At 39.6% G+C, this 13402-nt stretch overlaps 1 protein-coding gene across 1 annotated transcript; it reads left to right on the top strand.

Moving 5' to 3' along the window:
- The first annotated feature begins 1475 nt into the window (after positions 1-1475).
- LOC128621763 (E3 ubiquitin/ISG15 ligase TRIM25-like) lies at positions 1476-13301 on the top strand. Its single transcript, XM_053647723.1, has 13 exons — positions 1476-2260; positions 4823-4918; positions 5028-5261; positions 5450-5609; positions 5971-6030; positions 6251-6771; positions 8308-9021; positions 9713-9838; positions 10719-10814; positions 10943-11176; positions 11365-11524; positions 11901-11960; positions 12037-13301. The coding sequence occupies exons 1-13, from the start codon at positions 1670-1672 to the stop codon at positions 12564-12566; spliced, it is 3582 nt and encodes a 1193-aa protein (XP_053503698.1). The 5' UTR covers positions 1476-1669; the 3' UTR covers positions 12567-13301.
- The last annotated feature ends 101 nt before the right edge of the window (positions 13302-13402 follow it).

Raw genomic sequence — 13402 nt, forward strand, 5'->3', positions numbered from 1 at the left:
GAGTGATGTAGCCAAATTAGGGATGGAGATTATTATGGGCCATGATAAATAAGGGCCAATGGGGGAATTTTGCCAGGACACCAGGGTTATAAACCTGCTCTTTAAGAGAAGTGTCCTGGGATTTTTATAACCACAGAGAGTCAGGACCTCGGTTTAACGTCTCATGTGAAAGACAGTGCTGTTTTTACAGTATACAGTCGTGTCCCAATCACTATACTGGGGCGTTAGGCCCCACACAGACCACATGGTGAGCGCCTCCTGCTGGCCTCCCTAATACCAAATAAATAGAGGGGTTGCCACCAGTGGAACCAGCATAGCTGGCTTGGAGCTGTGCTATCTGCACAGTAAGCATGTCTATCTGCTACTGTTGCTCCCCGATGAGGTGCTGCTAACGCCTGGCACCAGTCGAAGTTACCTGCTGGGTATTCTGTCACAGTATTCTGTCACAGTGGCAGATACAGGCGCAGGTATAGTGAGCATCATTCAAAGTAGCAAACAAGAAATATATAATTCAAAAACAAAGTCAAAATCCAGGCAAGGGTCAGGTGATCAACAAACAACATGGACTAGGGTAGGCAGAGCAGGACAGGAAAACCAGAAACAAGTTCAAAACTCAGAGAGACAATTAATAAACAAACAGCTTTGTATAGACTGGTAAACTTCACAATGATTATGATGATTGTGAGTCCATAAATACTGTGATTGAATGTGAATGTGATTGGAACCAGGTGTGTGTCATCACTAATCAGGTGAAGATCAGCATGAGAGAGTCTGTAATGGCTGTGGGTTTGTCTCAACCAGCTCCCTAGTTCAATAGTCAAGGCACTGATCAGGGAATCAGACATTTTAAGGGCAGCAAAATCCTTCCAGTGCACTGGAACATTCACTCCCTACATTATTTTTTCTTTTTTTTTTTACGTTGTAAAATGTCATCAAAAATTTAAAACTTAAAAATATTTAAGTTTTATGTCATAAATTTGTTAGCTTGATCACATGTTTCTTTCATAATATGTCAAGCAGGCTCATAGGCAAGCTAGTGGATTAAAACATACACACACACACACACACACACACACACACACATATATATATATATATATATATATATATATGTATATATATATGTATGTATGTGTATGTGTGTATATGTATGTATATGTGTGTATATTGAACCTTTAAAGGTCATTAGACTCAAACAAACCGTATATAGAACGTCAAATAAAGTTAAAAATCACTAACACAAGTAATCATCTGAGCGTTACAACTGTAACAAGCTACTTTCATTTGTAGCCGGAAGCTGGCAAAGAGTTTGTCCCGCATTTTTTTTTCGAGCTGAGAGGCTTCAGAAAACATGACGTCATTTCCAGTAAGGGAACATGGTGAGCATCAATGATCCCTGGGTTATGTGGTGAATTGTGGGATTTTTTAGGGAGCGAACATTCCAGTGCACTGGAAAGATTTTGCAATTGAGACAGCTCTTAAATTGGCTGACTCCATAATCAGTGCCCTGACTACTGAACTTGGGAGCTGATTGAGTTGAGACGCACCCATAGACTGAACCAGGAAGTTCATTTCAGAGAAAACGAAACTCAGATCTCTCACTCACTCTCTCTCTCTCTCTCTCTCTCTCTCTCTCTCTCTCTCTCTCTCAGTGTGTGAGTGCAGGAAAATGGCAGAAGCCAGTATTTCAGTAGATCAGGATCAGTTCATCTGTCCAGTGTGTCTGGCTTGTCTGAAGGATCCAGTGACTCTCCATTGTGGCCACAGTTACTGTAAGGTGTGTATTAATGGCTTCTGGGATCAGGAATATGTAAAGCGTGTCTACAGCTGTCCCCAGTGTAGAGAGACTTTCACTCCAAGGCCTGTTCTACGCAGGAACAACATGCTGGCTGAAGTGGTGGAGAAACTGAAGGAGACTGAACTCCAAGCTGCTTCTCCTGCTCACTGTTACGCTGGACCTGGAGATGTGGAGTGTGATTTCTGCACTGGGAGAAAACACAAAGCAGTCAAGTCCTGTCTGGTGTGTCTGGCCTCCTTTTGTGAAGATCATCTTAAACCTCACTTTCAGTCTCCTGCCTTTAAGAAGCACAAGTTAGTTGAACCCTGTGCAGAGCTCCAGGAGAAGATCTGCTCTCAACATGACAAACTGCTCGAGATCTACTGTTGTACTGACCAAAGCTTCATCTGTTACTTGTGTATGATGGATGATCACAGAGGCCATGATATGGTTGCAGCTAAAGCAGAAAGAACTGAAAAACAGGTGAGAATTGGGCATCATTATTCTTTTTCAAGTCAATTTATATAAATTCTATCTCTAATCTATTTTTATTCGGTTGATTTAATTGGTTATAAGACTGTCATTCACTGTTATTAAAAGTCAGTGTTGTTGGTAAGGAACTATTAAATAGATCAGACCCTGCAGTCTACTTTAAACAGCCAACACCCAACCACCTTCTTACAGCATTTTACAGCTAATGTGCACAATGACCAAGTAAAAAATGCTTTAACGATGTTATTATGATGTTGCAATTTAAATGATTTACAGTTTTCATTTGAAACTCTGCTTTGTTTTAGTTCTGTTAGATTCTAATTCATTTTATTTTGGACATGTTTACAGTCCCCTCTGAAACTATTGAAACGGCAAGGCCAATTCATTTGTTTGTGCTACACACCAAAGACATTTGAGTTTGAGATCAAAAGATGGATATGAGACGAGAGATTAGGATTTCAGCGTTTATATCCTGGTATTTACATCTAGATGTTGTAGGTCCAAATTTTGCCTATTACCTGAAGACACTTAACATAGAAACAGATACTCACATATTCAATTGGAGAAAGAAAAATAAGACACCAGCCGTGAGTGAGAAGAAGCAAGGGTCCAGGTTTATTCGTTCCGTTCCACCACACGAGATCCACACAGTTTGAGGCGTCCCAAAATGCGATCTAAAAAAAACCAGAGCTGAAGCTCTTCTATTTATACAGTTTTCTTAGGGTCAGGATGACCCAGACATCAATATGTTTTAGAAAGAGCCTTCCCACAATACCATTATGTTTTAGAAAGAGCCTTCCCCGAACACCATTAGGTTTTCGAAAGAGCCTTCCCATAATACCAATAGGTACGAGACTCAACATTTCAGAGAGACCTTGGTCTCACGGGGTCCGCTGTTCCCATCGACGGTTATCTCGCAGCCCTAGCCATTCCCATCGACGGTTAACTCGCGGCCCTAGCCGTTCCCATCGACAGTTATCTCACAAGTGCAACTTGGCTCAACTACCCTTATAAACGGCCCGTCTTGGTTCTCTCTTAAAAATTAAGGCCTTCGTCTGTGTTACTCCTGACTTTTTCTCGTGAGAAAAGAATCCTCCACACCTTCAAGTGCATTATGAGTAAGTTTCTTTCACATTTTTCTGTATTTCTGTTTTATAATGCTTTTTTCTTTTCATATTTGCTCTACATTTCTGTTTTATATCTGGTTATACTGCTTGCAAGTATTTTACCCCCTTTTCTGTACTCCATACTTCACAATATCATTATAATATCCTTATAATCCTTATATTATCCTTATAATATCCTAATACTCCTTTTATTATTCTTATAATGTTCTGTTTTCCTTCTGTATGTGTGTGCATGGCGGCATAGGCCTCTGTGTGTGTGTGTGTGTGTGTGTGTGTGTCTCTTAGTTGACCGTCCACCTATGCTCTGAGGCCTGCCGCACTTAATCAAATACATGTATTGTTATCCCTCTGCGCCTTGCTTATCTGTGTGTTGTGTCTTAGGTGAACATCTGTTCATACAGTCCACCAGCCCAGTGAATTCTCAATAAGATTACATATTACTCATACTAGGTCTCCCTCGTGTTTAGTTCATGTATATTTTATATACAACAATGTGTTAAACAACATAGAACATTTTGTATCAGACCACAACATTTTGGTAACACTTTATTTTATTATAAATGATATAATATATTTATATAAGGATCCAAAATTAGACAGTAAATAATGACTAATAATAGCATTTGTAAGTAACTCGTTATGGCTTTGTATGCCATTACAAGTTATTTATAAGGCCTTTATTGGTTGTTATCTTATTTTTGTCTTACAGCCACTTTACACTTGTTTCTGTCCTAACAATGAACTTATTAGCTAAAAATAAAAGATACAAATAGCTTGTATTGTGCAAAATACACACTTTATAGGTTCTCAGTAAACTGCGTGAATGTGTAGCTTATAAGTATGAAATAAATATAAAATGGGCGTTTCAACACAGACATTTAAATGAGCAGAAAAAGCACTATGATGTTACACAAAGCACAGTTTGTCTAGTAGTTGTTTTATACTAAAATTTTTTTTATAAATGAAGCGTTCCCTGAATTTATTCAAGGATAACAAGCAGATTTCTCACTAATATTACTTCAGAGTATGTTCCCTGTTCTGAAGTAAACATTTGTTGTTTTCCATTAAGAAAAGAGACATTACATATTGCATTGAAGAATTCAGTCTTTATTGTTTTATGGTTCAACAAGTGAACAAACTGCAGATGAGAGACATCTTGAATAATCACAATCAATTGCCAAACAATTTATGGGCAAATTTGTATTTAACACAAATGATAACGGAAAAACAAAGTGTTAATTTTCTCGATGTATGGAGACTTTGGGAACATCCCGTGTTTCTATTTTTAATTTAATTTCTAGTATTAACAGTTTTATATTTTTAAAACAAAAATTTATTTTGAAATATGTTTGTTTATATTCTTTTACTATCATCATGTAGAACATGATCTTCAGAAATAACGAAATGTATTTTTATATTGTTTCAGAATGAGCTAAAGGAGGAGCAGATGAAATCCCAGCAGAGGATCCAGGAGAAGCAGAAGAAAGTGAAGGAGCTGAAACAGACTGTGGACACTATTAAGGTGAGCAGAGATTCTCCTAAACACACACACACACACACACACACACACACACACACACACACACACACACTAACCATAACTCTTTCTCTTTGTGTTTGTGTTCTAACAGAGGCGTTCACAGGCAGCAGTAGATGAGAGTGAGAAGATCTTTACTGAGCTGATCAGCTCCATGAAGAAAAAGCGCACGAAGGTGAAGGAACTGATCAGAGCTCAGGAGAAAGCTGAACTGAGTCGAGCTGAACGACTCCTGAAGCAACTGGAGCAGGGGATTGCTGATCTTAAGAGGAGAGTCACTGAGCTGGAGCAGATTTCACACACACACGATCACATCCACTTCCTCCAGGTAACACTCACTGTCTGATCTACAGAGGGCGCTGTTCCTCACAAAGTTTCCTCCTAAAAGCTCATTACAGCAACAATAAATGTTCTTGTCTGAGATCACAAGTGTGTGTTTGGTCTGATTCAGTCTGAGATTCATTCGTTCCTCTCCTACACTTTTCTCCTTCTCTATTATGTGTTTCCTCTCTGTAGAGATTCCCGTCTCTCTGTGTTTCTCCTGGATCTGAGGACTCACCCAGCTTCACTGTCAATCAACATCTCTCATTTGACGGAGTGAGGAAATCTCTCTCAGATCTGAAAAAACGAGTCGAGGAAATCTGTGAGGAGGAATTCAACAAAATCCTTCCACAAGGTAAACAAGCAAATATTTGTTCTGCATTACAGTAAACAGAGCCATAAAATTCATAAAACAGAAATAAGAAGTAAACAGGAACAAGACTGAATAAAATCACAAAGTATTAGCATTAGCCTTGTAAATTACACTGATATAAATTCACCAGACAAAAAGGAACTTAATCACAAATCCACAAACTGATCTTACAATTTTGGAGAAAATCATATTTAATCCCTTAAATTAAAAGACACACCACTGGGATGGTGACATGGTTGAGGTGTCTGTCTGAAACAAGTAAGGAAGCAAATTTTTTATTTTCATGCTTTAAACTGTTTCCACATCATTTTTCCATCTCCATTTTGTCTCTGTGTCTCCACAGTTGCAGCAGTTCAGATGATTTTACCCTCACAACCAAAGAGCAGAGAAGATTTTTTGCAGTGTAGGTATAAAAAACACACACACACACAGTGATAAAAACATTTACACTCTCTCTCTCTTTCTCTCTCACACACACAGTGTGTTAACATTTTTCTATTGTTATCTAAATCTAATACATTTTTACATAGCAGCATTAGGAGAATAGAAACACAAACATGTGTCTCACACACATTATAAATCCTGTGATTAATATCTAACCTGAGGACATTTTATTGTTTTAGATTTCTGTTATCTGACTTTGGATCCCAACACAGCACATCCTTACCTCATTCTGTTTGAGAAGAACAGAGCGGTGACATGCAGTGAGACAGATCAGCCATACTCTGATCATCCAGAGAGATTTGACTGCTGGCCTCAGGTGTTGTGTAAGGAGAGTGTGTGTGGACGCTGTTACTGGGAGGTGGAATGGAGCGATGGTGTGTCCATATCAGTCTCGTATAAAGAGCTCTGTAGGAAAGGAGGGGGTCATGAGAGTTTGTTTGGTCTCAACAGTCAGTCCTGGACTCTGGTGTGTTCTTCTTCCTCTGTCTCTTTCTGGCACAATGGCATTGAGACTGCTCTCCGAGGTCCAGTATCCTCCAGAATAGGAGTGTATGTGGATCACAGTGCAGGAACTCTGTCCTTCTACAGCGTTTCTGTCACGATGAACCTCCTCCACAGAGTCCACACCACATTCACTCAGCCGCTATACGCTGGGTCCTGGATAGATTATTACTCAACTGTGAGGTTCTGTGATCCAAAATGAAATGTTGGTAAAAGTCTTTAGTAAAATTATAACTGAGGTGTCAGATTTAATTTCTCCCTGAACTACAATGGCAATTTCCCATCAAGTTGGATGTTAATTTGAACCCAGCAAATGGGTCGTTTTTCAACCCAAAGGATGGTTTCATTTTTACAGAAATGCTGGTTTAATTTTATTTCTTAAATGGGTCAATATTTTCAGGGTTATTTTTACCCTTTGAAAATGTCAAATATAGCACATTATAAACAAATACGTCAACATGGTATCTTCTTTTATTTATACACAAGGTGTTCAGAAATGTATTGCTAGAGCTGCTAAAGTCGTGTTTATATATATATATATATATATAGACGTTGAAGTAAATCTTGCAAGCCAAAACCAGTGCAGCTACTGACTGGGTTCTTCTGGCTTTCACCGAATCAGTTTGAGTCTTGATAATTTGACTTGATAATAGTCTTGACAACACTGTTTTATGCCTTGACATTGGTTTATATCTTTCTTAAATGTGACTGGTGGAGGAATCAGATTATTATCCATGATCTGAGAGTCTCAATTCTTTCAAAACACTAATACTGGCCATCGAGCTCTTTCTCTTTTTCACTTTCTCTCATCTTTGCTTGTTTTATTTTGTTAATTTATTCTCTCATGACACTCCTTCACAACACTGACTGTACTGACTTTAAATATAAAGTTGTTTTGAACTTTTTTTTTTTTTTTTTTTGGTAATTTAGTTTGAGTCAGACACATTTTATGAACACTTTTTTATTTTTTATTTTTTTTATTATAAACATTTAATTTCAGCCTGGCTTTTTCCTTTGCCTTTTGACCTGACAATGCATGAAAAGCTGTCAAGTAAAGACTACAGAAGAGAAAAGGCAGTCTCAATACTATTTCAGTTCGTTGAATATTTACACTCATGGTTCAAAACGGCCAAATAAAGGAATTACAGCAGCCACTGTATATAGCATACCTGAATTTAAAGCATTCATCCAGAAGCGATTACCCAATAAAATACCACTGTTCACAACAGAACTGATAATAATAATCTCTACTGTGGGTTGAGGAGGTATGTCTGGTACAAGTAGCCATATGTGAGATTGAGAGCATCCAGTCAAGAGAGTCTAAAAATAGACAAGATCTTTCCAAATCTGTATAGGCTCAAACATCAAGCTAGTTTCCTCTGGGATTCTAGCACATGTGAGCGTTAAAAGGAAATTAAATTGTAGATAAGATGGCATAGAGGAATAGAGAGCACTCCCTGTTTATTTACTCACTGCACCTAATAAAAAGGCACAGTTCAGGAATTTGCTGACACTGTAACAATAGGGAAACACATGAACATGTACTACCACTGCATTGCAATGCTAAAACACACATGGAAGGTCTGCTAGCATCACTGAACTCAGATGGACTCAGCAATTACAATCTAAAGGGGGTAATTAACATAAAATTGTAGGCTGGGTGTCACTGACAAAATGTGTTTTAGTTCCTGAAATAATGTGGAATTTACAAATAAGTGGATTAAAGAAAGTGTGATTTAAAGTTTGCACTCCATACTCCAGTCCACTAGGTGGTGGTAAAGCATCACGAGCTGTTAAAAACATCAAAGAAGTAGGAGACGTGATTTGTTTGTTTCTCTCTCTCCGTCTCTCTTGCAGGAAAATGGCCAGTATTTCAGTAGATCAGTTGTCGGTGGTTCAGTTCATCTGTCCAGTGTGTCTGGATCTCCTGAAGCATCCAGTGACTACTCCCTGTGGACACAGTTTCTGTAAGGTGTGTATTAATCGCTTCTGGGATCAAGAAGATCAGAGGAGGATCTACAGCTGTCCCCAGTGTAGAGAGACTTTCACTCCAAGGCCTGTTCTGGGCAGGAACAACATACTGGTTGAAGTGGTGGAGAAACTGAAGGAGACTGAACTCCAAGCTTCTGCTCACTGTTACGCTGGACCTGGAGATGTCGAGTGTGATTCCTGCATCGGGAGAAAACACAAAGCAGTAAAAACCTGTCTGGTGTGTCTGGCCTCCTTTTGTGAAGATCATCTTAAACCTCATTTTCAGTCTCCTGCCTTTAAGAAGCACAAGTTAGTTGAAGCCTGTGCAGAGCTCCAGGAGAAGATCTGCTCTCAACATGACAAACTGCTCGAGATCTACTGTCATACTGACCAGAGCTTCATCTGTTACTTGTGTACAATGGATCAACATCAAGGCCATGATACAGTTTCAGCTGTAGCAGAAAGAACTGAAAAACAGGTGAGAACCATAAGGATTATTTAGTTATATGACACAAAGTAACATTTCATTGTGTTGCATGCATGGAAAGACTGTGAAGAGCATTTTCTTTATTTTATTTTATAAAAGTGTCTGCTGATAAGGAAGTTTTATAAATAATCCTCATGACCATAATGAGTGAACTTCACTAGGCCGGCACCCATACAATAACTTTTTATTATTATTATTATTATTATTATTATTATTATTATTTTTACAGGTTATTAAATTGAACGTGTGACAGAACTATTTTTATTATTATATTAATGTGTTTTATATTATTTGGCATTTTAAAGTGCCTGATATAGAGAGAGCAGTATATGAATACACTATTATTACATATCCTGGGACTTTACAGTATTTGGCTGGAATGGTCTACAGATAAAGAGTGAGAACTTTATCTGGCAGGAAGTGAGACGGTAAAACGGTTCATTGTGTATTTCAGGGCAATGATTTAGGGAAGCGTCGATGCCGATACTGACCTCATTTACTTGTATTCATAAAAGATTCCCTAACAGATGCAGTGGTTAGCACGTTCACCTCACACCTCCAGGGTCGGGGGTTCGATTCCTCCGTGGCCCATGATTAGCATGTCCAAAGTGTCCGTAGTGTATGAATGGGTGTGTGAATGTGTATGTGATTGTACCCTGTGATGGATTGGCACTCTGTCCAGGGTGTACCCCGCCTTGTGCCCGATGCTCCCTGGGATAGGCTCCAGGTTCCCTGTGACCCTGAAAATGATAAGCGGTATAGAAGATGGATGGATGCCCTAACATCCCAACACCAGGTGATATGTGGTGTAAGTCTGGTGTATGCTGGCGCGCTAATGAACATACACCATGAAGTGCAAGTGAACTGCATGTACACCATATGGCCAAAAGTATGTGGACACCTTGACACCCATGTTATTGTTTAGCATCTGATTCCAAATGGCGTTTATATGGAGTAGGTCCCCTTCCCATTGCTGCTATAACAATATATTCACTCTTCTAGTTGTGGGGATTTGTGTTCATTCAGCTACAAGAGCGTTAGTGGGATCAGGCGCTGATGTTGGATGCAGTCGGCTTTCCAGTTCATCCAAAAGGTGTTCCATGGGGTCGAGGTCAGAGGTCTGTGCAGGACACATGAGTGTTTCTAAACCAACTGTAGCAAATGTCTTCATGGACTTCACTTTGTGCACAGTGGCATTATCATGCTGGAACAGGTTTGGGCCTCTCAGGTGCAGTGAAGGGAAATTGTAATGCTACTGCATACAAAGATATTTGGCTAAGCTGGAGTCGTATTTTTACCGGACTGCATTAATACCGTACTCTAACGTGGTCTGAAAAATGGTATCGATGTATTGCTTGCAAGGAACATTGACTGAATAAGCTAATGTCACTTTAAAAACGTTTTCCCGTATTCATCGCCAGTGTAACTGCACAAGCAAAAACGCTGTCCCCTGGTGATGTTAACACCGCACACAACTGCTAATGTCTCACAGAAATCAGGAAAATACATCAACAGTGAACAACCTAGCACCAAAATTGCTCAACACATAGCAAATAGTTCAATATATACAGTCCATATTCAGTTTATTTCAGGGTGGAAATTTCCTTTAACTCTTTAACGCTGCTGTTATTATTGACACACTGAGCTTTTGATGCAGAAATAATGAAATGTATTTGATTTGGTCTCAGAATGAGGTAAAGGAGGAGCAGATGAAATCTCTGCAGAGGATCCAGGAGAAGCAGAAGATGGTGCAGGAGCTGAAACAGACTGTGGACACTATTACGGTGAGACGAGAGCAGAGGGATTTTCCTAAGCACACATACGCACAAACTTGTGTGTAGACAATGTAGGGTCACTGTAAGATAGTGTTGCTATTTAAACAGACTTCGATCTTGTGTGTGTGTCCTAATAGAGGCGTTCACAGTCAGCAGTAGATGAGAGTGAGAAGACCTTTACTGAGCTGATCAGCTCCATGGAGAAAAAGCGCACGAAGGTGAAGGAACTGATCAGAGCTCAGGAGAAAGCTGAACTGAGTCGAGCTGAACGACTCCTGAAGCAACTGGAGCAGGAGATTGCTGATCTTAAGAGGAGAGTCACTGAGCTGGAGCAGATTTCACACACACACGATCACATCCACTTCCTCCAGGTAACACTCTCTGTCTGATCTACAGAGGTAGTTGTTCCTCATAAAGCTTCCTCCTAAAAGCTCATTACAGCAACAATAAATGTTCCTGTCTGAGATCACAAGTGTGTCTTTGGTCTGATTCAGTCTGAGATTCATTCGTTCCTCTCCTACACTTTTCTCCTTCTCTATTATGTGTTTCCTCTCTGTAGAGATTCCCGTCTCTCTGTGTTTCTCCTGGATCTGAGGCCTCATCCAGCATCACTGTCAATCAACATCTCTCATTTGATGGAGTGAGGAAATCGCTCTCAGATCTGAAAAAACAAGTCGAGGAACTTTGTGAGGAGGAATTCAACAAAATCCGTCCACAAGGTAAACAAGCAAACATTTGTTCTGCATTACAGTAAACAGAGCCATAAAATTCATATAACAGAAATAAGAAGTAAGCAGGAACAAGACTGAATAAAATCACAAAGTAGTAGCATTAGCCTTGTAAATTACACTGAGATAAATTCACCAGACAAACAAAGTCAATGGAACTTAATCACAAATCCACAATCTAATCTTATATTTTTGGAGAAACTCATTGTGGATGCATTAAGTTAAAAATCAAGACAGATGCCTTACTGAAAAAAAAGTGATATTGAGGTGTCTGTCTGAAACCAGCAAGTCAGTTTTTATTCTCAAGTTTTTATTTTCATGCTTTAAACTGTTTCCACGTAATTTTTCCGTCTCTGTGTCTCCACAGCTGCAGCAGTTCAGATGATTTTACCCTCAGAACCAAAGAGCAGAGAAGATTTTCTGCAATGTAGGTGTAGCACGCACACACACTAATTATATTATATATATAATATATCTAACCTGTGGACATTTTATTGTTTTAGATTTCTGTTGTCTGACTCTGGATCCCAACACAGCACACCGTCAACTCATTCTCTCTGAGGAGAACAAAGCGGTGACACTTAGTAATACACGACAGCGATACCCTGATCATCCAGAGCGATTTGACTCCAGGCCTCAGGTCTTGAGTAAGGAGAGTGTGAGTGGACGCTGTTACTGGGAAGTGGAGTGGAGCAGTGATGTTGGTGTGTCTATATCAGTCTCGTATAAAGAGATCAGCAGGAAAGGGCAGTTTAATGAGTGTGAATTTGGATTCAACAATCAGTCCTGGAGTCTGGGGTGTTTTTTTCATTCTTTTTTTTTCCAGCACAACGAGACCAAAACTGAGCTCCAAGATCCAATATCCTCCAGAATAGGAGTGTATGTGGATCACAGTGCAGGAGCTCTGTCCTTCTACAGCGTCTCTGACCCGATGAGGCTCCTCCACAGAGTCCACACCACATTCACTCAGTCTCTGTATGCTGGGTTCAGGATAGTTCATTATGACTCAGTTATAAGGTTAAGTGACCCATAATGAAATGTTCAGTGAAATTGCTTGTGTTGGTAGATCTTAGTGCAGCTTTTACTACAATATTTATCTAGACAGTTTATAAAATGTTAGAGATAGGGGAACCTGGATCATGTCTTAATGTAAACGGTGACTACTCTATGTATACAAATATACTATATACACACTATATGGCCAAAAGTATGTGGACACCTGATCATCATACTCGTATGTGCTTGTTGAACATCTCATTCCAGTGTTGTTTCCCTCCCTGCTATAAACATCATCATCATCATCTCTTTGGGCAAGGCTTCCCTCTAAATTTTGGAATGTGGCTGTGCGTATTTGTGCCTATTAAGCCACAGGAGCTTTACTGAGGTCAGACCCTGCTATTGGTCAAGAAGGCCTGGTGCGTAGTTGTCATTCCAGTTCGTCCCAAAGGTGTTCGGTGGGGTTGAGGTCAGGGCTCTTTGCAGGACACGCGAGGTCATCCATGCGAGTCTTGTAAAACCATGTCTGCATGGGCCTAGCTTTGTGCCCAGGGGCATTGTTATGGTGGAATACGTTTGTGCTCCTCACATCCACTCAAGGGAAGTTGAAATGTTACAGGGTACAAAGACATTTTATACAATTGTTGACCTACTAATTTGTGGCAACGGTTTGGGGAAGAACTACATTGGGGTGTGATGGCCAGGTGTCCACATACTTTTGGCACATTGGAAACTCCTTCCATGAATGTTAAATAAACTTCACACACTTTATAAATCTGTTTATGTGAAATGTTAACTGTACAAATAGCCACTTGCATGAAAAGAAGACAATACAGTGTAGTGGGATGCACAACCATCGACTTTTGCACAAAA

The sequence above is a fragment of the Ictalurus furcatus genome, chromosome 17 (genome assembly GCF_023375685.1).
Source record: "Ictalurus furcatus strain D&B chromosome 17, Billie_1.0, whole genome shotgun sequence".
Lineage (NCBI taxonomy): Eukaryota > Metazoa > Chordata > Actinopteri > Siluriformes > Ictaluridae > Ictalurus > Ictalurus furcatus.